Raw genomic sequence first — 24730 nt, 5'->3', positions numbered from 1 at the left:
CAAGTCGCCGAACCTCCCCTTCTTCAGCCTTTTCCTGCAAGTAAAATATAATATCTTTTACATGCTTGATTTTAAGTATAGGGATATTTAATAAGACGATAGCTGTTTTTTAATGCTTTTTTCTGATATCGACGTAAAAAAAACTACACGGCTGACATAGGAATCATCGAAGAGTCCAGTCTTTTAGTATAGAGTAGTCCATGATTGAACACGTGAAACCTGTGAAAGCACAAATCATTTCGCCAGTGAATGGTGGGCTGTCCTGGCAGCTCGGAAAAATTTAAAATGTTAGAATTTTAGCTACAGATTTAATGCAAGTAAAATTCGAAATTAATTTTTTTATTGAATTGAAAGGCATAATTTGATAGAAATTTCAAAATAGATAAGATAAAATCAAAATTGTCGATGACGGCGTGCAGGACTTCCCGAGCGGTTGGGTCCCGCTTCCATCTGTGGACGACTGGCCATCCGGACAAGCAGTCGGCGTAAACCAGCACATGGAGCTGACCCAACTGGAAAAGATCGGTCGAAACGTCCTCGAACACGTGCGTCGGCAAGGGGTCGGACATCATAGGCTCCTGCTGGTTTCTTGACAAATGTTCCTGGCATTTAGAGCAGGTAGAAAGGATCGGGCCAGTACACGGTCTGTTGGGCCCGCCTGTTTGTACGCACGATCCCCTGATGAGTTAGCAAGTAGCTGACTGACAGTTAGCCTTAATTGAGAAAATAAAGGCTAGGGAAAAAGCAGGTAAGACATTTCCTGTAATGTGTGACCCGCTTGTTTTATCATAAGTAGCTGTCTGCTGTTGTTAAGGTAACTTCGTGAGTTTAGTGAGAAGATGAGAAACAGCTGTTTAAAAACTCCGAAGCCACCTGTCGGGCAACATACACACTGCAACAAGTTCGAATTTTTCAGCATGGAATTTGAAAATTGTCGAATTTTTCTACTAATGTTTCCCAACATATTAGAAGATTTTCTTGGTTTTACTAATCCTTCATTTTGCGTGATTTTATTTCATTTTTAATCTTTTTTTATTCTTTATTGTTTCTTTTCATCGTTTACTTTCCATTTTTTTTGTAGCCAAAGGAAAAAGCCGGTTAATCAGAATGGTAAATCGAAGTGAGCGCAATAGAGGCTATTCACCTCGTGGGGTCGCGAGTCAATTGTTTTTATGTCCGCCATGTTTGTTGTTTTTTTTCGGTTGTCTGTATCGGCTGAAAGTGTTTTTTTCCCAATACACAGTCGATTTTGAGAATCAGTGTGTTATTTTTTTAAATTTTTTTTTGTTTCAGTTAATTGCTACGTATCTTGTTTAGTATGTGTAGCAATTTGTGTCTCCAGAACACATTCCTTGTATTTTTTAAAAAATGTTTTCCCCTGTTGTTTACTTTTTTCGCGACCGAATCTACAGAGAATTGTTCCGTGAGAAGAAAGGGGAGAAGAGGAAAGTATGGACCCCCCTTTTTTCCTAGATTTGGTCGCGAAAAAAGTAAACAACAGGGGAAATAATTAAATCCCCCTAATCTGATCACGTGGGAGAAAGCTGTCCATTTTGCCGAAATGTCTTCTATTATTATTATTCTGTACGAGTTGGCTGCAAGACGCTTCCCATGCAAATACTAAAGAGTAATTACAGTAAATTAATGAATATATCCCTGCAATAATTCAATTGTTTTTATTAGTTATGTTCAAGTAGGGGATCATATGTAGAAGAATTTTAGAACAATGCACAGCCTTGACTTTGTGCAGCCAGCAGTTGGAATGGGAGTTTAAGTTGAGCATGATTATCCATGGACTTGGACTATGAACAATGGACTACTAAAACATGGACTTTCACCAGAAACTATGGACTCCGCTAGATGGCGCAGCCTGTCCGAAAGTCTGGACTTTGGCATCTAAAATATGGACTTTCAACAGAAACTATGGACTCCGCTAGATGGCACAGCCTGTCCGAAAGTATGAACTTAAATATGGACAAATTATTTCATGATATAATTATTTTTTTTAATTTTTATATTCAGTCAACAACAAAAATTTTTGAAAGAACCATATTTCAAAGTTTTTTATTAATAGTTTACATATCGTAGAACCATTTTGAAAATTAAAGGTATCAATCAGAATCAGAACGCAACATCTTTTTAAGAACACGAACAAATAGAACAAAACCAAGGCACTTTGTTGCACTCGATTGCCGACTTTGGTACATTTTCACATTCTTGGTGGAAATATTTTTTTGCAAATTTTCCATTGCACCATGACGTGAAATTTTTTTGGAAGAAGTTTTGGGTCTCCAAAGTGGGGCACAATGTTGAGCAATAATGTTGATCGGGAAGATGTTCACTCCAGAGACTGGCAAACATTAAAACGGTGTCAGACCCGGTCGAATCAAAACCTTTAGAACCACCCAGTGATCTCTGTTGTTGTGGAGGATTTGTATCCACTGATGGCAGTTCACTGGGTTATACTGCAGCACCCTCCCCCCCACTGGCAGTTGTACAGCCCTCCAATGTTGGGGAACTTAATTCGGTGTTCAGGTGTGCAAATGACTGAATCGTCAGAATTTTTTTTTCGTTTCGACCCCTTCGAAACAGGCTTTTGTTGTCTGGTTGATTCTTTCTCAAATTGAGATGACTTTTTCGTCCCGCTACGATGGTAATGATGGTAGGTTCTTGCTTTCCGCTGGGTCAGTGTTATATTACCTTTTTTTTTAATCATTTCGCAGTCGATGCTGTACATTGCTGCTAACATGTGTGAACAAAGTGCAGATGCGGAACACATACAAGTCATGTTACGCACTAGCTTATTTGAACAACGTCACAAAATAAACATCGCCGCAGGAGACTATAACTGAACAATGTTGTTGAGATTGGACCAGCTGAATTCTATTTTCTCTTAGAATTTCCATAGCCCGCTGTCTAACTCTATCACCGGGATTGTGATAGGGCACTACCAGGGGTTTCTCATGTTTTTCGACTGGATTCAATATTTGATCATCCTAAAACAAATGAAATAAACAACAAGTAAATAGGTTTCCATTTATGTGTTTTATTTTATTATTATTTACCTTTTTCAATAGCCGAGACGACTTAATTTTGTCATATAAGTCGTCAGAAGACTTGAATTTTTGTCGTTCAACGGCATTCTTCACAATTGTCGATGGAAGGTGTGGTAGTTAGGTATAATCGCGACATCCGATTCTTCCCCTTTGGATTTTCATAGAATAAAACCCAGCAACTATTCTCAAGGAATTCTCCATGTGATCTACCGAAAGTCTTTTCCAATTCATTGGCCGCTTCATTGTGGCATTAAATGATTCAGATTGATTGTTCGACAAAATTTTGACTCCATACGGTCTCAATATCCAAGATCCCATTTTATTCATGTCCTTGTCGATGTTTTTGTCGAAGTAAATTGAGAAATCCTATTTCCAACAAATTGATTAGTTAAGTTTCAAAATGATAAACAAAATTGCGGATTTTTTTAGTCTACCTTGTTCCATTTTAAATAACATCTAGCAATAACGGACTTGTAAGATCTTTCTGATTTTTGTAAGAGAAGATTAATAAAGTCAGTCTTGTAGTTTGAAACAAAATTTTTTTCTCTGGTGTTGCATAATTTCTCCAATTTAAGTTTTATATTTCTCCATGAATGTATCCAGCATCGAAACATTGGGATGTTGATCCATGTTTTGGATATAGCATTGGTAATTGCCTTCTCACCATCGCTGACAATTATTACTTTCTTGGACCCCGTTATTTCCGGAACGAGTTCCGCAACCAGCGAAAATAGAAAACTGTGGATAAATTCAATCCTTTCCATTTGAATCATCGTCATCAAAATCCGCAACCAGCAGCTGCTGCTGCCATTCCGGCAGTCAGACGAGGTCATCAAAATCCGCAACCAGCAGCTGCTGCTGCCATTCCGGCAGTCGGACGAGGTCATCAAAATCCGTAACCAGCAGCTGCTGCTGCCATTCCGGCAGTCGGACGAGGTCATCAAAATCCGCAACCAGCAGCTGCTGCTGCCATTCCGGCAGTCGGACGAGGTCATCAAAATCCGCAACCAGCAGCTGCAGCCGCCATTCCGGCAGTCGGCCGTGGTCATCAAAATCCGCAACCGTTAGCTGCTGCTGCCATTCCGGCAGTCGGACGAGGTCATCAAAATCCGCAACCAGCAGCTGCAGCCGCTCCTCCTGTGCGCCGGGCCCCTCATATTCGGGCCAATATGAGGGTTCTTAATGACTTATTTAATTTTGTCACCGGTGTCCTAAGGTCGGGGGCGACCATTAGGACTTTTGCAACGGTAGCGGGTTATACGACAACTTATGAAGTACAAGGTAATTCATTTTATAATTAATTTTTATATTTTTACTTATTAATCATTTCTTTTTTCTTACAGGTGATGAATTCGTGGCTCGCTACAACTCTATTGGGAACTATGTGGCAGACAACAAGCGCGAGGCCGGTGCCATGTTCCTAAATCATTTAATTGATGTAGGTGCGGTGGTCATGAATGGCCCCATGATCACCGCAGGCCCACGTTTCCTACGCTACGTTGAGTATCTGGATCTTGGCAGATGGGGACACTACAACGTGCATAATGCATGTTGTGGTGTCGAACACCATCTCGGCGTGGGAAATTTCACATTCCTACAAACTGGAGAACCGGGACGCTATATCTGCACGCTGCATTTCCCAATATATGGGCAAAGTAAGTAAATGTTTATATATTTAAAAAAAATGGTTTCTAATTTTATTTTAAAATTACAGATCAGATTAGAGTTCACCATCTTGCTGAAACCAAAAAAGAGGCAAGAAATCTCGCCTTCATCCAGTTTGCACAAAAATTCTTTGCCGAACGAATTATTCTTGCGGCACCCCAAGCAATGCAAGAACTTCCTGTTGGACTCGACGCCATGCTGGACCACAACCCATGCAACAGTGCCCCACACGCCGTTTTCAGATTGATTATAAAAAGTATACTTTTTTAGCATAGATTTAATAAATTTAAATATTTTTTATCGCAGGAACTTATAAATACCGGATAATTGTGAGCAATCACTTTATAGAAACTCAAAGATTGAGGAATTCCCTCATTGCATTTCCCTTTTGCATACCCAAACTTAATCAAATTATTTTTTTAAACCTTTCCATAAAAGATTCTGAACCTCATAAAATTTGGTCCTTTCTGTGCATATTTCCTCGCTTGGAAAATGCTTGAAATGAAGTAAGATTGACCTCTATTAAGAACGACATAAATTGTGTACTTGCTGTACAAAAGATTCAAGACCAACTGCACTACTTATTCTCTAAGAGGAAAGGGGCGAAGTTGCCAAGTTATAATAATGCTTAAATAAAATTGAAGAGAGTTTATATTTGGCTTGAGCTTTGTTTATGCGACGTTGCCTTTTATTCAAATGTACAAATTCCCTCTTTTTCTCTGTCGTTCTCTTTTCTTGTGTTCGTCGCTATTTCTGTTTAGACAATTAATAATCATTAATTTAAAGTCCAATAGAGAGCAGGATCTTTTACTACAACAAAACCTAGACGAAGCTCAGGTGAAGAAAACTTTTTCGTGTAAAAATCCTCAACGTCATTGATCTTGACTCATTCGCCATCTACCCGCCAAACATCCCAAGTTCTTACTAATGCTATGTTTACAAGTGCATACAAGGCTGCACGTGTTGTTTGTTGCCGATATCAACAGCTGATGACTAAATCTTCTTACTTGCAGACACAGCTTACAAGAGCTTAGGCTGTTTGGTGGGTAGATGGCGAATGAGTCAAGTCGCCGAACTTCCCCTTCTTCAGGCTTTTCCTGCAAGTAAAATATAAATATCTTTTACATGCTTGATTTTAAGTATAGGGATATTTAATAAGACGATAGCTGTTTTTTAATGCTTTTTTCTGATATCGACGTAAAAAAAACTACACGGCTGACATAGGAATCATCGAAGAGTCCAGTCTTTTAGTATAGAGTAGTCCATGATTGAACACGTGAAACCTGTGAAAGCACAAATCATTTCGCCAGTGAATGGTGGGCTGTCCTGGCAGCTCGGAAAAATTTAAAATGTTAGAATTTTAGCTACAGATTTAATGCAAGTAAAATTCGAAATTAATTTTTTTATTGAATTGAAAGGCATAATTTGATAGAAATTTCAAAATAGATAAAATGAAATAAAAAAACATCTTCAGTGCCTTCAGATTTGCGTAGGTGTGGCCTGCGTGGACATTCTTAGTTCCACATTATCAAATCTATCATTGGATTGAATCACCACTGGGGGAAAAGTCAATACGACGACGAGCTGATGAATTTGAATTAGTTAAACTCCTGAATGATGTCTGTATTAAAGTCCTTCGATTGAAGGGATTGAGAGAGCGACTAGTAGAGATGGCAGAAAAATAAACTGTAGATGTTACGTCTGACAGGGTAGGGGTATCAAAGTCAACTGTATGTGTAGGGGTTGACGGGGCAGGGGTAACTGTCAGTCCTATAAAACAAAACAAAAGTTAGTTGAGAAAATGAAAACTGCAGTTGATACACTTATGGCTATACCTGTTAGAGGAGCGGTTGGAGTTGATATTTCCCTTAATGTCCCAGGTTAGATTTGTGTCACCTTTCTTGTCACAGGTTTCTTAGCGTATTTTGCGTTTGAGACAAAACAATATAGATGCGTTTCGTTGTACGTTATTTTACCGGGTAAAATAAATTGTTTTTTTTTTCGGCTCAGCCATGATCTAAGTATATTCAAATGAACAAATTTAGTACTTTCTTTGCAGACTGCAAAGACTACTTATCTGCAAATCTCTGCACCTCTCTACTACTCACTGCAAATTGCAGTAAGTAGTAGAGAAATGCTACTCACGGAAATGCCGAACGGAAACGGAACGGAAATTGCGGCAGGTTTAGGTTAATTTTCCTGGCAGTTCTTGGTACGCAGATACCTATCTTTTGATGAAGGGTGAGGATTTACCATTGGAAAAAAGAAGTCAGTCAACTGAGACGGATTTTAAAAGAGTGCGCCCCCCTTGAGGGCTTTGGGTGAGGCAGTACGACAAGAGGAAAGAGAGCAATGGCACTTTTATTAAATCTTTTTCCCTTCTGTGGCCTTCTTTTAAGCATTGCCCTTCTTCTCGTTTGGGCTCCGAGAATCCGGATTAAATATCATGACATTTTTTTGGGATGGTCTTCTGCTGCCTTTGTCCCCGAATGTTTTCGATGCCCTTCAGCTTGAAAAGCCACAGATATCAGCTTGGGGACACCCGTTCTTTCGGAATTTGTTCCTTTTTTCTCCTCATTAGCTCTTTATATATTGTGACAGAGGGGGGGGGGGGGGTGGGGGGGGGGGGGGGGGTTAACGATTCATATCGAGTTTCGTGGAACTCCCTGGGTGATTACAATCTTTCTGTTTTTCTTTAGCCTGATGGCAAGTCTTGTAAGCACGACAGGCGCTGGAATGTTGGGGATTCATCCTTGTCTGGAGATAAATCATGCCCATAGATATCGTGCGCACTCTATCTTCTTTTTTTCTGATTTGAAACGTGTGAGGCTGTTTATCTGCTGTCGGAGATCCACCCTTTTTCATGGAATTCTTAAAAGAACTCCTTTTTTCTGTCCCCCAAAAACGCCCTTTTCCTTCTTTCTTTTGGTTGGTGGACTTTTTCTCCTCTTCTATCTTCTTCTAGACCTCTTTCTTTGGACAATAGAAAGATAATCGGTGATGGAGGTCCACACATCTCGTAAATATTTAATGATTAGATGGAAAAGGCAAATTCCTTTGATTGCGGTGATCCTTTTGTTTCTTGCAGGCATCGCTTGTCTAGACTGGGGTAGGATCACTTTAGGAACTTTAGATTTTGCTTTGGCGAACGTTTTCAAGAACAGCTTTTTGGTGATCCTGATCGGCATCAGTTTTTACCTCAAACCTCTCTCCATGCACGTCAAAGAAAACTGGCACTTCTTCCCCTTGAAGGAAAAAGCGAATCTTTTTATAGGTATTTTCATTACCAAAGAGCCTGTTTTAAATTTACTTCAAAAGGGCATAACAGGCCCTTTTGGACCTTTTCTCTCTTTTTTTCTGGAAAATCCTGCTGAACCTTTTTTTTTGTATGACTGGACTTTTTTCGTCTTTTCTTGATAATGCATCAATTTATTTGATTTTTCACAATGGCGGGAGGAGATTCCTAATTCCCCATGTCGTTATAGAAGCCCTTTAACCTGTCCGATTTGCGATTTATTCAGGGGCGCTTTAACATACGCAATGGGAATACCACAAATCTTTTAGTCAAAGCCATCGTGGAAGAAGAATGTTTTTTAGCTATATTTTCTAGATCATCATTTAATTGATGTCTCTTTTTGTAACTTTATAGCTTACGATTTTAACCCCCAAAGTCTCTTTAAGGTATATCTTCAGATCCGCCTGCTTTGAAAATATGGTAGGTTTTTTCATCCACCACCAGAACAGACCGTCCGTAAATCCACTAAAATTCCCAAAATCTCTGCATTCTCTCAACATTTTTAACCAACCGAACAGCTGCTGAGATTGTCTCCCAAGAAGAAAGAATATCATCAAAAAATACTATACGCTTTCCTTAATTTTTTTTCCTGGTCCGTGTTCATAATTCAGATAAAGCAATTTTACTTGGCGTGTCGTGGAATTTATAACTAATGGATTGAAAAACTATTTTAATCGTTTTTTTATTGTTCAAAAGAATCCACCGAATTTTACGCAATAAAAGACTCCAAGATATTCGCTTCATCACCTAAACTTACAATAAGATCTAATCCCTCAGACAGACGATCTTTCAACCCCTCGATAGTAGCTAAAATAGCTTCTTTGTCATAACGGAAATCGATAAAAACAATTTTTTTCTCCCCCAGGAGTTTTGAGAATTTCATAAATTTTCTTTAAATTCTTGGATAAGCGTACGCGATAAATATCATTGCAAGCTACTCCCGCTTCCACAAAAAAAAAAAAAAACAACCATACAATTTTTTTCGTTAATTTTTCCTCAATTTCTTGAAAATAACATTTCAATAGGTTCCCTGCGATTTTTAGAACCCCCCCCCCCTCAAGAGAGGCTAACTTTGAGGGAGAAATCCATTCTTGCCATTGTTTCCCTATCAATACCTCACAGAGGACAAGATTCAAGTCTTCCTGAAAACGCAAACCCATCAAAAGACATTCTACAAAAACCACTCTGGGATGCAAAACAAGTTTTTTATTCCAGGTCATGGGTATGGCTTTCTACAGAAGCTAGCCAAGCCTCTGGGGTCTTTAGCTGATGTCTCAAAGCATATTTCTCTCAATCTTGATACAAACAACCATGGGCACCGCTTCCTACCCCCACATAGTTTTCATAGTGTCACAACAAAAGTTTATGACGACACGCATTCTCCTCAACGGAATAATTTGAGACTTCGTAAGGCTTGAGACCTTCCTTTTCCCAAAAAATGCTTGTGGCCTCATAAAGATCAATGCGTGATCTTCTATTTTATAGGTAAGATCCCCCCTCAAAAAAAGCGGTTCCTGGCTCATAGGTCAATCGATAACGAGAAAGGTGACGCGGTGAAAAACTTAAGGCTTTTTCTAAGGTCTTACACCAATCGGTGGTCTTTTGACACTTAAATCCATAAATCAGATCAAAAGAAAAACGAGAATTTTTTATCCCAGCTGTTGGCTTGCAAGCCTGTATGGGCGCAACCTAGAAACCCCAATTCTTGATCATTAAAAGTTTGAACTCCAAGGGATAAGCCATTATCCCCTGCCCGTGCAAACCCTTCAAATTTTTTAGCTTCTGCAGATGTAGGGTTTGCCTCTAGGGTAATCTCAAGATCTGGCTCTTACTCCCAAAGAGCAGAGATATGCTGGATCAAAACTTCCACAAACGAGGGAGGCATCGAAGAAGGGGTCCCTCCACCAAAAAAGATACTTCTCAACCTGTGAGAGGATCAAGCCTAATGGTGAGCCCAAGAAATGTCCTGAAGAAGCAAAGCCTTTTCCCATCGCTTCAAATCATAGGAATTCCGGACAAGGCTATTAAAATCGCAATAGGGCTATTTAGATGCAAAAAAGGCCAATGAACATTAAACCCTAGCTTTTTTCCCTATTTTCTAGTTTATCCTTAACAAAAAAAAATGTTTGTTGATGAAATAAGTTATAGCGCAATAGATATCATACTGAAAAGAGCGCTTATTTTTTATTGGGCCTATCGCTGTTATTAATCATTTAAACACAAGACCGTAGAGAACCTCATGGTAACTCACAAACATCACCCATACTTTTCGAAGCTTCTCTCTTACTATCAAAGAGAGATGACCTACCTTGAAGGCTCGGGAGAACTTTTTGGAAGAGCCTATCCTCACAATGCCCAAGGACTCAACTTCAGCCATAAAGGATCTTCAGATCCAAATGTCAAACGTCTTCTTCAATCCTTTGCGTTTCTCATAGCCCGTCTTCAAATGGATATCGATAACGAGTACTCGTATCTATCGACAAACCCTTTACCCACAGTTTGTAGCGCCTATTCTCTGATTCCCGGTATGCAAAAACAAATGGAGAAAACTTTTATCCCTCCACGGACTGTGCTGACAGCCACATCAGAAATGGGAGAAAGTTATAGTTTTCAAACCACCATGGGAGAATTCATTTGGCCTCTTGATGTGGTGGACATTAGCTAGGGTCTTTTTGTTTTGCAGACAAGAGAGAATTGAATTCTGCTAGACATAAAATTTAATTCTCAGTTTCAGTTTAAGACCACAAATGATTTATGAAAGAAAGTGAAATACCTCCATATGTTTTCTAGAAAACACGTGTACACAGAGATTCTGGTAACAGATAAAAACTCTATTTTCTCACTTCTTGTTGTTGGCAGTTCTGAACTCGTGGCACTTCAAACATTCAATTAGAAACCCAAGAAAAAGCTCAAGCTAAATCTCGCATTTTTTAAAAAAAAGCGCACTCAAGCTCAAAGCTCACAAAAGCTCACAAAAGCTCAAGTTCACGTGAAGCTCGTTTAAATTCTGTGTGTTAGAAAAGAGGGAAATCAACAAACATTTGAGATAAAAAATTATTGCACACTTTGACGCCTTTGCCGATGCCAAGCCTTTGTCAAGGCCAGGCTCGATTTGTGAAATGATATGCCAATTATGCAAATCTCATAATTTTTCAACATGTTAATGTTACCTAATTTACTTAATGCTAAAAAATTCGGAGTTCCTCCCAGCTGTCTTTTCTTTTCTGATATGGATTCGAAGTACAAAAAACAAACAAAAGATTTGCAACCATTCCATGTGACACCTTCTTTTCCAAGTAAGAGATTGCGCATGGAATTTAAGATAGCGATGTGCTGCAGTAAACCCCAACAATGGAAAGATTGCCTACTTCAATGCTTATGGGTAAAATTTTTCCCGTCTGAATTTTTAAATTTGATTCATTCTTGGAAAGTCTTCCATTAAGTTCCTTGTGAGTATTATTGTGGATTTTTTTGTTGTAAAAACAATTATCTGGTGGTTTGGTGCATTTTTTGTTTGTAGTGAATCCCCAAATTTCACACCCTGTGGCAATAAGAGGATCACAATCAATATACATTTGCGCGGTATAATTCACAGGTTGTTTTTTATACAGACAAGGAATCACAATCCCTGTTTCCGTATATTCTCCAAATCCTGGACTATCGGGCATCTTGATAAACCCATACAAAAACGTGTGACTTCCATCAGGCTCCAGGGGTTCTGGCACCGCCTCTCTGATAGCTTTTGGGTCTGAAGATACAAAATAATCAGTTCCTCTCTGTTCACGAAATAAAAAATCTGGGGGGGGGGAGTATAGCTTGGACTTGGCCAGTGGCATGGAGGAAAGTTTTTTTTATATGCGAGTTTCATGGGAACCCTCATTGTTCCTTTTTTTAACCCTTTCAGAATCGAAAACAACCATAAGTTTTTGTTTTAATATTGCCTTATGGGTTTGGTTTTTTTGTCTTTTTGGCTAAAAAATCAAAAAGCTTTTTTGAAGGAAAAAAGTTTCTGTCAATTCAAAAAATTACCTCGGAGGAGAGCGCAATAGGTCGTTGATCCTTCAGGGGGGTCTGTTACCATCATCTATCAAATGGAGGTTTCTGTCCTTGCTTATTGACCTTTTTCTTTTGTTATTACTCAGATTCTTTTTAGGATCTCAACTATGGAAGGATTTAGGGAGAAATATTGAGGACTCTAAAGCTTCTGTAATCTCTATGGAATAGTAATCTTATTTAAAGCTTTTAAGGCTTGTCTCACTACTCACTCTTTGACTCTCACTCACTACTTGACTTTTTAGAGGGGTAATAGATTACCAGCCCGTAAGAGATTAAACCTATCCCATCTTTCCTTTCACCTTTATTTTATTCAACACTTTTTATTCCGTTAGTGTTGTCAGCAAACCGTTTCGTTTTTTTTTTGCTATTTATTAATAGATGAAGGCCAATTGTGTCGTCCTTTGACACCAAGTGCCAGTCAGAAGGTACTTGCTTGCCTTTTTAAAAATATAGTATAAACCTTTCATTTAAATTTCTAGGGTCCACTATCTTCCACAACTACCATATTAAGAAAAAGCTATTGCCTTATTCTTAATTTCATGAACTTCTTCGTCGATGAAAACTCAACAGCCCAGGTTTAATTTTTTACATTTACTCTTTGAGATACGTAAAACTAATTAGGAATTATATTCTATGGCTATCCGAAACGATGTTTGGGGTCCAAAAGAAATTTAACGAATTTAACGTGGGTGCTGAAAAATCGATAGGACGTACTTATATACAAACCCTAGAACTAAGATCAACCCTAAGAGGAGACATTATTTTTTAGTGTTCGTAATTTGCATATTTTTTTGTTTTTTGGGCCTTAGGATATGGCAGATAAAGGATTCCTCCCCGCCACATCCTAAGGCCATGCCGCGAGTAGGGACAGGCCATGCGGCATATTTTTAGGGTGATCCAATATTTATGAACGATAATTTAAATACAGATCCTTATCACTTTTTAAAAATTAAAAATCAGAAAGATGAAGAATACTTCTTTATATATGTGAATATATATGAAAAGTTTGGTTCTCTCTTAGAATGAATTAAATGGGTTTTTTCAAGGTTTTGGTTTTGGTTTTGAAGTTAAATGTTAAATTTTAAGTTAATTTTAGCTTTTTACAGAATATCTTATTCATTTCTAAAGATCTCACACCAATGAGAAATGGCATGGATTTCTTGGAAATAAAATCGCCTACCTGGGCAGAAATCTTTTTCATTTTTTAACACTACAGATTCATTGCGAAGTATAATAGCAATGACAAAAAACGAGATAATAACTTGGATGCTGACAAATCGAGAGGACGTAATTATTTACAAACCTCAGAAATGAGATCAACGCTAAGAGGAGACATTTTTTTAAGTGTTCTTAATTTCGTATTATTATTAGGTAGGATATAGGCTAGTGATGACATGTGGACACATACCCAAGAGTCCACAGAATGGGGGGTAGAGCACGGTCACAACGTGGATAAATATGGCGTGAGTGAATTGTCCGGCGTGGACCAAGTTCATTGCATGGAAGGCCTTCCATGGAACACGGGGTGTGAACACTGAACTGACTCCAGTTCAGTGAGTAAATAAGTCATGACGTAAAGAGACAGGTCACGGTGTGGATCAGGGGGTCGGTACGTGTGATAAGTCTGATGATGTGTGTGCCGATATGATGTAAGATTTAACAGGTTATTGTTTTCTTATTCGTTTACTTTTCCTTTTTTACTTTTCGTTTTCTTATTAGTCAGCAAAGAGGATATAGAAAAGGAAATTGCGATGCTGATTGAAGAGCTGGAGAAGGTGAAGGCCAAAAAAGAGGAAATGGAGAAAGCTTTAAAGTTGGAAATTAAGGAACTTAAACATGAAAACGATGTTCTCCGGCGTAATAACGGTATCGACATTTTTTTATTTCTGATTTCAATAATTTCTTATTTCTCACTCTGTTAATTTCTAGATAATTTTCAGCATGAAATGGTGAAGAGAAGCGTAACCCCGTATCCTTTATATGATGTTCTAAATAGACGTCCTGGATTGGTCAAAGGTTATCAGATGATGTTTGAAGTATACATTTGAACTATACAGATCAATTTAAATAATTAAATATATTCTAATTGCAGGACAACGAAACAAATGCCTGGTCATGCCAGAAGCTCCACAAGCTGGAATGATTTATTACATACCCTGTGTTCATTTCAATACAGAAGCCTCGTTATAACTAGCAAATCCTTGTATAATTTCAACAAAGAATTTAATGGCATATTGGAAGACACAGACTTCGGAACAATTAAAGGGGTTTTTTGAAGGTTTTGGTTTTGTTTTTGAAGTAAAAGAAGTGCCATCAACAGAAAAGCTAACAGAAGAAATAAATGCTTTGGTAACATCAGATCTATCTGAGTTCCAAAGCATCTTCGTCTTCGTTTTGTCACATGGAATCTACGACAGAATTTGTGATGTTGAAGGTAGAAGTAAAGAAATACAAACCTGACTGAGGAAGTCCCTCGCTGATTGCCATTTCCTTTTGGATAAGCCGATAATGCCTAGTAGCATTTTACTTCAACCTATATTTTTTTCGTTTAAATCTACCACTGGCTTTGTTTTCGCCGAAAAAGGCGAGTAAGAAGGCAGCAAGAGGAAAAAATGATGACGGAGGACTCCTTAGTTCTTAAACTTCTAAGTCTGGGTATGGATTCAAGTCATTGCGTGGATTCAAACCACTTTGTGGATTGTGGATTCTTATTGCAGGACAACGAAACAAACAGTAATTATTAATGGCATGTTGGAAGGCACAGACTTCGGAATAATTAAAGGAGTTTTTTTAAGGTTTTGGTTTTGTTTTTGAAGTAAAAGAAGTGCCATCCACGGAAAAGCTAACAGAAGAAGTAAATGCTTTGGTAACATCAGATCTATCTGAGTTCCAAAGTATCTTCGTCTTCGTTTTGTCACATGGAATCTACGACAGAATTTGTGATGTTGAAGGTAAAAGTAAAGAAATACAAATTCTGAGGAAGTCCCTCACTGATTTCCATTTCCTTATGGATAAGCCAATAATGCCTAGTAGCATTTTACTTCAACCTATATTTTTTTTCATTTAAATCTACCGCTGGCTTTGTTTTCGCCGAAAAGGGCGAGTAAGAAGGCAGCAAGAGGAAAACATGATGACGGAGGACTTCTTAGTTCTTAAACTTCTAAGTCTGGGCATGGATTCAAGTCATTGCGTGGATTCAAACCACTTTGTGGATGGACAAAAGTGTATAAAGGGATATGAACCTAAGTCAAAGCGTTATTTTGCGTCCAAGTGTGGACAAATGTCACTTGCGTGGATTGAACTAATAGTGTGGAGATAAGTATTAAGTTATTAAGTTGCAACATACACAACAGTGTATATTCGCCTATGGACAAATGTTAACACTTATTATTTAAATGTACTTTTATTTAACCTTTTCAGAGGTGCTGCATCTGAAAACTGGGTACTGACTTGCACTGTAATTTGAAGTCAATTAAAATACTCAGGTGAAGGTTAATGCAAAATGATTAGAAATTTTGACACCATTTGCCCCGTCATATATAAGAAGAGTTGACGTAGTAGCGGTATTAACGTTATCATTTTGGAAGTCGCATTTTTATTTTCTTCTTTCGAGATTTTTAAAAATCTCGTCTTTTGATTTCGCTTATGTATTTAATTGGCTACTTGACAGTATTGCCATCTCCATACCATTCTGCATTCTCTCCATCCATACCCATGACTACCCATGATGACGTCGACCATTTCGTCGTCTATTAAAGTCGACACCACTGCCACGCTTTGAAAATTGAAATGCAGTCAAGACAGTAGAAGGTATTTTGTGCTGTTAATTTATTTATCAAGTTGGAGGCTACAATTTTGATTGCTTCACCAGGTTTAACCATTTTCTTTGTGTTCTTTTAAGTCTACTTGTTACAGAATGTATTCCCATGGTGGTCCATCCATTTCACTATTTGCAGAGGTATAGAATGTGACACATTTATTTGTGGTATATTGATATTTGACAAGTTCCTTATCCATTCAGTGCTCTACAACTAGTGTTTGATTGCCAGTCGTTCTGTATGGATGACTTTCAAGTGTAACATCTGCTGTCAACAGTTTAGGTAATGAATCAAGGCCTCTACTCCGGTATTGTATTTTCTACAGAATTTGAGGTTTAATTTGTGGTTGTGCTAAATTTACTCTCTTACAGGTTGTTAAACTGATTGGTGTTTCCATATCAGCTGTTCACATCTTGTTTCTCTCCAGTTCATTGCAAACATAATCAGATGTAAGTTTGATTCTCATTCTGCGGTAAATCTTTCATATATGATTATTACAACATACCTTGGTTGATGATTTTGAGGATACTTGATTCTTTTGCAATCTTCTAAAATTGTATTCTTTATATAGTATGTATTCGTTCATCTAACATTAACGTGTTGTTTTTGTTTCGTCACAGAGAATTGTAGTGTTGGAGCCCGTCATTGCTGCAACGTGTGTACAGTATCCTCAAAAAAAATCCGAATGCGATTTATTGTCAAAAAGCCCCCTATCCATATTGCAGGGAACTGTGTTGGGCTTTTAGCCCAAATTGGGGGGGGGGGGGGCTAGAAAGAAAGCGAAAGGTGGGAAGAAAGGAAAAGAATGAATTAGCCACTGGCCATGCATTCCCCCTCCCTCCCTTTCCCCCTAAATATGAATGAAATCAGACAGACTGTCTGGAATTTTCATGGCGCGAAAAACTGATTGAACCGACTTAAAGCGGTTCCTTTGAGTTTTTCCAGTTTTCCCCGGTTTGTGATGGAAGATTTGGAAGCTTTTGGGGTTTCTCGTCACTTGTTCAAAAAATGGACAGTGGGCCTAAGGCTATTCCCTATTTTTTTTTTTGAAGGGGGAAAGGGTTCTTTCTTCCCACCTTTCGCTTTGTTCCTTACCCCCTAAATTTGGGTTAAAAGCCCAACGCAGTTCCCCGCAATATGGATAGGGGGCTTTTTGAAAGAAAATCCATTCGGATTTTTTTTGAGGATACTGTACATCTGTTGGTTACTGCTGGTTGTTCCACCTCAACATTGCGTAAGTTGTGTGTGCTCTTAGTAGAAACCATTTCTCATTACTCATAAGTCACAATTAATTTGGGATCTTTTTGTCTTGGTTTTCGGTAATCCCGCACCGGAGGGTCAATCACGCGGTTCATTGGTGCTCAATCTAACCCTTGGGAAGGTCTGAGACGAGGCCATTTCATTGTCGGAGAGATGCTCTAGCCGGGCAGCCTTTTCGTACAGGCACAGGGGAATAGAAAGGGTATCGGTTGGAGTGTCGCATTTAATCGGAACTGCCCAGCCGTTTAAATAAGGTATAGTCTTGTTAGTTAGAGTTATTCTACGACTCTTAACGCTTCATTCATTTAATTTTGGCCCGTTTAAATTTGGTTATGCATCATAACGCAAGGAACACAACAATTTATTCTCAGTCGTTATTTGTAATTGGAATCTTTTACAGTGTAATGGTAACCTGACTAATCTTAAGTTATAGTCAATAATTATGTAACGAGTTCTTTCTTATTTCGATGTTCCTCAACTAGCTCCATCGATGATTCGACGTCTTGCTGGGACCTGCATTTGACGAAAATGTTTGACCAATTTTCGCAACCCTTTGCTGATGAGTGGATAGAATGGCACAAGATGCACAAGGTAAGAAATCACAAATCAAAAGACATTTAGTAATGCGCACCACGAGCTGTACCATGTCGAGATGAATTTACGAGCGTCTAGTTCTTTCGAGAGCATCAAGGCTAGATGATTAAATTCGTTAGATTTAAGAGCAATCAACAAGTTTACATTACCTCGATTTTCTCCCTTTTATCTCCCTATAATTACTTCTAACATTGATTATATTGTAAATATTTATATCTTAGCAGTGCCTAAGCAGTAGTACCACATACGTATGATTAGACCCAAAATGTAAATAAAATATAAAGATTTTACGAAATATGTATGACATATTTTCTGCTGAAGTTATTTCTGATTATTTTATTTTATTAAGTGCAGTTAAGATAAACGGGATCTTATTGGCATTCGATTTCCGTTACTTTCGTCGGCAAGAAATGAAAAACATCTGCACTACTCATACTCTAAGAGAGAAGGGGCGACGTTGCCAAGTAACAATAATGCCCAAGGAAAATTGGGATTCCAGCAATTTCACAACAAAGGTTTTTAACTATACAAGCTACCATTCTCCATCTAGTGGCCGAAAAAGACCTAAATTCTCTACCCGAGGCAGAATTAGCATCGGCACTTTTTTCTACATGGCCTTATAGGGGCAGCACCTCCTAATTTCCTCAATAAAAGCCCGAAATTACCTGGTCCCGATTTTTTCACCCGAGAAACTCGAGGAGAAATAGAAACGCAAAGAAATAAAAATGTGTAATTCATCCTTATAAGCCAATTTGGCTACAGTGTTATATAACTAACGAATGCAATAACCCTGGTAGCACGCCTCTATCTATAGGATATACGTCGCCCATGTTTTCAGCCGAGTGAAATATCTTAACCCGACGTCCATAGGATTGCCTATGTCTATACTAATGTCGCGCTGTAAGACATCCAAATGGGTACGGCTTACAGCCGTCTTCAAAATACTTAAATTTAAGCAAAAAGAAAACAAGGGGGCGAAACCACGTTCTTTGGGGTGGTTGTCCAGTGGTCTACCCACTACACCACTCTCTATTACTTTTCAATTGTATTTGGTTCAACGGCTCTAAATTAATATTAGCAGTTAAAATTATGAAAATTTAAAGTCCTTGTCGTTCTCATCTATCCTGTGGACAGATAATTTGGACATCTCACAGACGTCATGTTACGTCTGTCTGTTAAGCGTCTGATTTCTAGTGCAAATGGATGTCCGTGATCGTATGAGAAACATACATCTATAGTACATCTATACGAAGATAGCATAAGGCCGTAGTAAATTGAGTATCCATGTGATATCGAATTTAGGTTGTAGCTAGATAAGATTTGATTTAGACATTAAGACATCTATATGATAGACGATGGATGTGAGTCTGCTACCAGGGAACTAACCGATATGTAGATCAATCAAGTGAACTTCAATACATAAAGTGGAAAAAAAACAATTTCTCTCAACACTGTTTTTGTTTATAATTGCGTTTAAAAGAACTCGCGTATTTCTCCAGGTTTTTTCTTCTTTAAGAACTGTAATTTACTCCGTCACTCTTGTATCTCCATCTAGGGGTGTTATCTTCCACTGTAGAACTGCTTATAGACTGAGAAACATGTACTTATCTTTGATATATAAGTTATCCACGTTGTTTTGCAAAATTTGATCAGCTGTTTTTTTAAATACCCAAGTAGCTTAAGCGGCAATTTCTTCCATCTGAATTTCGTTTGTTACGTCATCCTTATCTACCTTTGACAGAATGAAAGGGATTCCAATCATAGGATGTATATGGTTTTCTATAAAGCTGTTCGTTAAACCAACTTTACATTACCTTGGGCAAAAATGCTATATCTGCCGATGGTAGGGTAGAAGAAATTGATTGGGCAAACTTAGGAGTAGCATTGACGAAATGTAGCACAGAATGTTTTTTGTGACACTCAGACGCCACGGATACAAGCATCTGTGAAGTCGCACAAAAAAATACGATTATTACTGTTGGTTGCTACACATGTTGATTTTCTAAAAATTCTGTAGTAAAATTCGTTCTTATATACTTTTAGTACGCTATAGTCGATTTCCGTCAAGTTGGAGAGATCAACCATCAAGCAAGGACTTCACCCTTCAGCATTCACCTCACTGGCTTCATTGAGCGCTCGGCGAAACTTTTCAACTCCTGGGAAATACAAATTGGAGTCGGCTTTTACGATTACTCTTTCCTCGGTGACTTCGTTTCCCTACAAAAAAGTGAAAAAATATTTTTATAATGGGACATTCCACGCCAAAAGGACAAAACCTTGCCGCGGTCATATTTCTAAATTGATTTTTTTAAATAACAATTCTTTAATATAGGTTAAAATAAGATTTTTTGCCAAAGGGTTTTGAAAAATAAGGGGATGGGTGGGCGTGGTACCGATTGCTAATTTTAGAAAATGCTCAGGACTTGTTGTTCGAATGATAACTTGACAAAGATATTGTTGACTAGTTCAATTCGTATAAAGAAAAGAACAACCATAAAATCTAACCCGGTAATCATTAAAACAAAAAAAAACTTAATAAAATGGGATTTTCACAGGTTTTCACTTTTAAAAAATTTTTGTTGTCAAAGAAGTGCTAGTTAAGCCTTTAACCATGTGCATAGTTTTAGCACGGTCTAACAGGAGAGGTAGACAAACGCCCTATCCCTCTGATCAGCCGGAATAATCAAGGGACTTAGAAGTTTCCTTAAAATGCCGCTTGGATCGTAGGCGTAGCTTGGTCACAACTCTTCATTGCTGCCATTGCTGCCAATTGCCGCTGGCGGATTAGGGTGGAATTCCCCGAATACATAGAAGGAGGGGGGAGAGGGAGACTGTGCAACACACAACAGCTGGTGACCAACCTACGCCCGCGATCCAAGTGGCATTTTAAGGAAGCTTCTAAGTCCCTTGATTAGTCTGCTGCCATGGCGTTAGTCTACCTCTCCAGTTAGACCGTGGTTTTAGATTGGTTTTGGACTTTTGGGCAGCTGAATTCCCTTTAAAAAAATTGTTACGGTGTGAAGGGAAAATGCATATTTCCCGAAAAAAATACTTCTACAATTTTTTAATACATTTTTTAGGACATAGGCCTACTAAGCTATATTCAATGTGTTAGGGGGAAAGGGGGCTAGTTGGCAGGGTCACTTTTTGTGAATTTATTTGAATTTTTTGACCACACGTTTTGCAAATTGAATGAATAAATCAAATTCAGATTTCAATTCTCTGTGAATTGATCGTATTCGTTTACAATTTTCATTTACATGAAATTGTGAAATTGAGAAAAACTGCAAAAAAAAGTCTGCCAACTTGCCCCAACTAAGGGGTAAGTTGGAAGCTGACGATTCTCCATTGCCCCAAAATTTCTAGGTCGAATTTTGAAAACTTGCAACTCAGCATCTCGTGAGAAATCTGTATGCCAACATGCCCCTCAAAATTTCTGACAACTAACCCCACCGTGTGCTTTTCGAACAAATAAATTGATAACTAAATGACTTTTTAATGTAGAAATGTCGGGTTTCTTTTAAAAATAAAACATTAATTTTTTTTTGCTTGGGTTTTCTGACACTCTTAGAGTTTTATACTATGAGAAAAATAAAAAGTGCTGAGAGGCCCAAAAAAAAATTTTGCCGTTTTTTTTTCTTTTTGCTATAACTCCTGTTGGGGTTGGGTAAGTCGTATACTTTTGAAATTTTGTATGAGCAATCTGGGTGTTGTCTTTCATATTTGGTGTAAAAGGCTTGATTTGTTTTGGTCTGTAAGGGGTCTAACTAACAAAATGCCAACTTACCCCACCTGCCAACTAGCCCCTCTCTCCTCTACTTTAAAGCAGGAGAAATTATCAGCAGTTTTGTGTGAATTTTCAAAACATTGCGATTTTGACACTTTTTACATTTTGTGGAATTAATTTAATTTTTTCTACTTAAGGTAGGATTATAATCTTTAGTTTACTCAAACTAGTAGAATAGGTCTACATTACGATCGAATAAAAAATTTAAACAAATTATGACGTCATACCTAGCGCATAGTTTAAAGGAGGGGGGTTTTAGGATTCCGAAAGATCGCTGGTGCTGTCCCCTGGGTCGTCCGATAACGACGCGATTTTTTTCTAAAATTAAGTTATCATTCCGTTAACGCGTTCTGATCAGTATTTTTTTCTTTTGTTTTACTTTAAAATACTAAAATTGCAATTAAAATAAATACGGTATTAGCAGTCCACGAAAAATTAAAATCGAAGCCATGCCCAGCCATCCCATTATTTTTCAAAACCTTTAGCCAAAAAGTCTTATTTTAACCTATATTTAAGATTTGTCATAAAAAATTAATTTAGAAATATGACCGCTATAAGGTTTTGTCGTATTGGCGTGGAATGTCCCGATAATGAAAACACGCGATGATTTACACTCCTGCAAAAAAAAAGATTATGATATCAAACTTACCGGCAGTCTTAGGATGAGGTCGATTTCCTATGTAAGCTAACAGAAGCAAGTGAATTCCAGCTCCAATCAGAATTCCTTATTCCATGTTGACAAAGAGACAGCACAAGAATGTGACACCGAATGGCAATAGTTCGATCTCTTTCATTATGCGGTAATAGAAAATAACCGTCATTGAATTATCTAGATTTTTGGGTTACTAACAGACGTACTTCTGCTCTTCCACATGGGCTTTAGTTCCTCAAGTTCCACCATGAATATGACTGACATAATAATGACAGAAGCCAAAATCGCTTTCGGGATATATGCCAGGGAAGGCATGAGAAATCCCAAAGCCAATAAAACCAAGACGCCTGTCAATGTGGGGTGTATCATTATTCATCGTTCTCAGTTTTTGACACGGAGCGGAATGTAAACAAACCGCCGTAAATATTGGTTAGCGGAGTCTTGGCCCCGCTTGCGGCTTGCACTGAACTCCTTCCAAAAGAAGCGGTGACGGGCATGGAACTGAATAGCGAGCCAAGGATGGTTCCAACACCCAGCGCAATCATTTTTTGGGTGGCGTCTGTTCTCTTGCCGTTTGCTGTGATCGTGAATCACTCAATAGCAATTATTGTATTCTGACAGCATGTAAATCTACTATACATTTGTCATACCAAAAGCCTTGGCGATAGCAACTTGTTCTAAAATGGCCATGAGCGGAATGAGGCCGATAGCAGCTCCGAGTTCCAAACAAATTTCGGAAAACCCCAAAACAACAGTGGTGTTTCCGGTCGTTCGATTGACAGAGAACGGTGGCAAACCAAACGGGGGAATACCCGCTTGTATATTACCTGCATGATTTCATGGTTATTCGTGACAAAATTTATAAATAAATGTTCCTAATTGACATCTGAAAGTGAAAGTGACCTGTCAGAGTGAAAGGTTTGGAGCCATTTTGTTCTAAAAAATAAGCGGCTAAACAGCCGGCGATGACGGCGATAGCGTTGCGACTTGTGGCAATAAACCAGAGACTAGAATCGACAGCGCGACTGCGCAAGAAACCAACTTTCTTCAAAGGGCCAAGATTTTTTAATGAAGTCAATTTCTATGGGGATACTAATCAGTTCCCCCCAAAATATTTAATGAACCGTTAATCTATAGAAAAAAAAAATTCGTAACCTATACCCGCATTAGAAGAAGTTTTACTATCATAGAACAACCCAGGGCGGAGTCCCAAGGATTGCATTTCGTTATGTTTTCGAAAAAACCTCGCCAAATTTCGATAAACGAGGATCCTTTGCATTTCAAGCCGAAGAGGCCCTAAACTTGGGTCGACGATACAGTCAAAGCGGCAGCTGAACAAAAGCCAGAAATGGCAAGAGCCGAAATAAACTCGACCATGAATCCTGTCCATCAAAAAATATTTTTAGGCCTAGATGAATAAACCATAAAATTGCATAAGACATCTAAGATATATACCTAGGTTCAAGAGTCCTGCTACTAGTTCTAGCGAACCAGCTAGGAAAGCTAACAGGGTGCTGGAATAGATCGGGCCTCCTTCATCACTGGCGTACGAGAACGTCATCAAAGATATGACGGCCGTGGGACCGATTGAACATTCCTTGGAAGTCCCCAAAATTACAAAGACGAATAATCCCAGGAAAGCCGAGAAGAGCCCTTACTACGAATATACTGTAGAAAAATGTCTTATAATTATAAAATTCATTTATTATTAATTATGATTTTTTTCTTTTTTACCTGTAACGGCAGTCCGGCGACAGAAGCATAGGCGATTCCCTGCGGAATGGTGGTGAGACCGACGGTGATTCCGGCAATGACAGCATAGACAGCAAAATCCCAATTGTAGCTTGGTAACCACTTGAGAATGGGGAACCGCCGTCTTAGTAATTCAACTGTGCAAGCTCCCTTGACTTTTGATCTTGCCTTACGCTTCCATTCATAACAAGTTCCCATCGATTTCAAATTATTGAAGAAAGTGTAATCCATATATACATACTCCCACCATACTCCCATTCACTCTGAATTGAAAACCTCAATAGACGAATAGTCTGGAGTAGCCTATATATTTAATCAGAGGACTTCCCGACTTCCTAGAAACGCGAGTGTAGTGGCCGCGTCTATCCTCCCACACTTGAGTTCAACCCCGACAATAAAGATGTGACAAGAATTAAGCCAACAGAAACGATGCCATCAAACCGACCCGTTAAGAGGACAATATAATTTGTAGAGGAAAATGTCTTTTCCGTCCTTCCGTTCTGGCATTCGTTGTAATTTAGACATTGTGAGCATCTCTTTGATTCTCTTTTCCTTTGCTTTTATTTTAGTTATAATTTTTTTTTCCTAACTGTATCTTGAAAAAATCGCGCTGAGGCATTGCATAGTAAGGAAAAGAAGGTAGATATTAATGAGGGCAGGATTCTCCCACAAATCTGCTTCAGGCCAAGTGAAAACCCTTCCTTTTTCAACCTAAAACAGGCAATGCTGTCACGCGGAAGAATCCGTTCCAATGAAGATGAGTGCGCGCAAAGAATTCGTAAAAATAAGACTAAT

General features: G+C 38.4%; 3 protein-coding genes and 1 long non-coding RNA gene across 6 annotated transcripts in view; 1 reads left to right on the top strand and 3 right to left on the bottom strand.

Annotated features, from left to right (window-relative positions):
- Positions 1–23851, bottom strand: part of LOC124312399 (sodium-independent sulfate anion transporter-like) — a 74062-nt gene extending 50211 nt beyond the window's left edge. For 2 of the 3 annotated variants that reach the window (XM_046776905.1, XM_046776906.1), the window contains exons 1-6: positions 23639–23851; positions 23345–23565; positions 23087–23264; positions 22834–23010; positions 22599–22760; positions 22390–22530 (exon numbers count right to left, since the gene is read on the bottom strand). In XM_046776905.1, coding sequence (XP_046632861.1) covers positions 22390–22530; positions 22599–22760; positions 22834–23010; positions 23087–23264; positions 23345–23371 — 685 coding nt within the window. In that variant the 5' untranslated portion in view covers positions 23372–23565; positions 23639–23851. The remainder of the gene's footprint in view (positions 1–22389; positions 22531–22598; positions 22761–22833; positions 23011–23086; positions 23265–23344; positions 23566–23638) is intronic. The other variant, XM_046776907.1, reaches the window with a different exon arrangement.
- The window catches only part of LOC124312357 (collagen alpha-1(I) chain-like), a 1404094-nt gene that overhangs the window by 429386 nt on the left and 949978 nt on the right, over positions 1–24730 (top strand). The gene's annotated exons all lie outside the window — the stretch shown is intronic.
- LOC124312554 lies at positions 19411–19621 on the bottom strand. Its single transcript, XR_006910548.1, has 2 exons — positions 19559–19621; positions 19411–19476 (listed from the first exon to the last, which is right to left on the bottom strand). It is a non-coding gene; the product is annotated as an uncharacterized LOC124312554 (long non-coding RNA).
- On the bottom strand, positions 23480–24166 carry LOC124310712 (sodium-independent sulfate anion transporter-like). Its single transcript, XM_046774668.1, has 3 exons — positions 23918–24166; positions 23639–23780; positions 23480–23565 (listed from the first exon to the last, which is right to left on the bottom strand). The coding sequence occupies exons 1-3, from the start codon at positions 24164–24166 to the stop codon at positions 23480–23482; spliced, it is 477 nt and encodes a 158-aa protein (XP_046630624.1).

The sequence above is a fragment of the Daphnia pulicaria genome, chromosome 8, assembly GCF_021234035.1.
Source record: "Daphnia pulicaria isolate SC F1-1A chromosome 8, SC_F0-13Bv2, whole genome shotgun sequence".
NCBI lineage: Eukaryota > Metazoa > Arthropoda > Branchiopoda > Diplostraca > Daphniidae > Daphnia > Daphnia pulicaria.
Note: the sequence above shows the minus strand (reverse complement) of the source record. Positions and strands in the feature narration are given on the sequence as shown.

Bases quoted from the DNA above. Each gene is read 5' to 3' on its own strand.
- LOC124310712 (XM_046774668.1), bottom strand. From the start codon at position 24,166: ATGGATTACACTTTCTTCAATAATTTGAAATCGATGGGAACTTGTTAT. The intron at 23,781-23,917 runs GTAAAAAAGAAA...GGGACTTCCAAG, and splicing joins TCGCCGGACTGCCGTTACAG to GAATGTTCAATCGGTCCCAC. The intron at 23,566-23,638 runs GTATATATCTTA...TTTGATGGACAG, and splicing joins AGCAGGACTCTTGAACCTAG to GATTCATGGTCGAGTTTATT.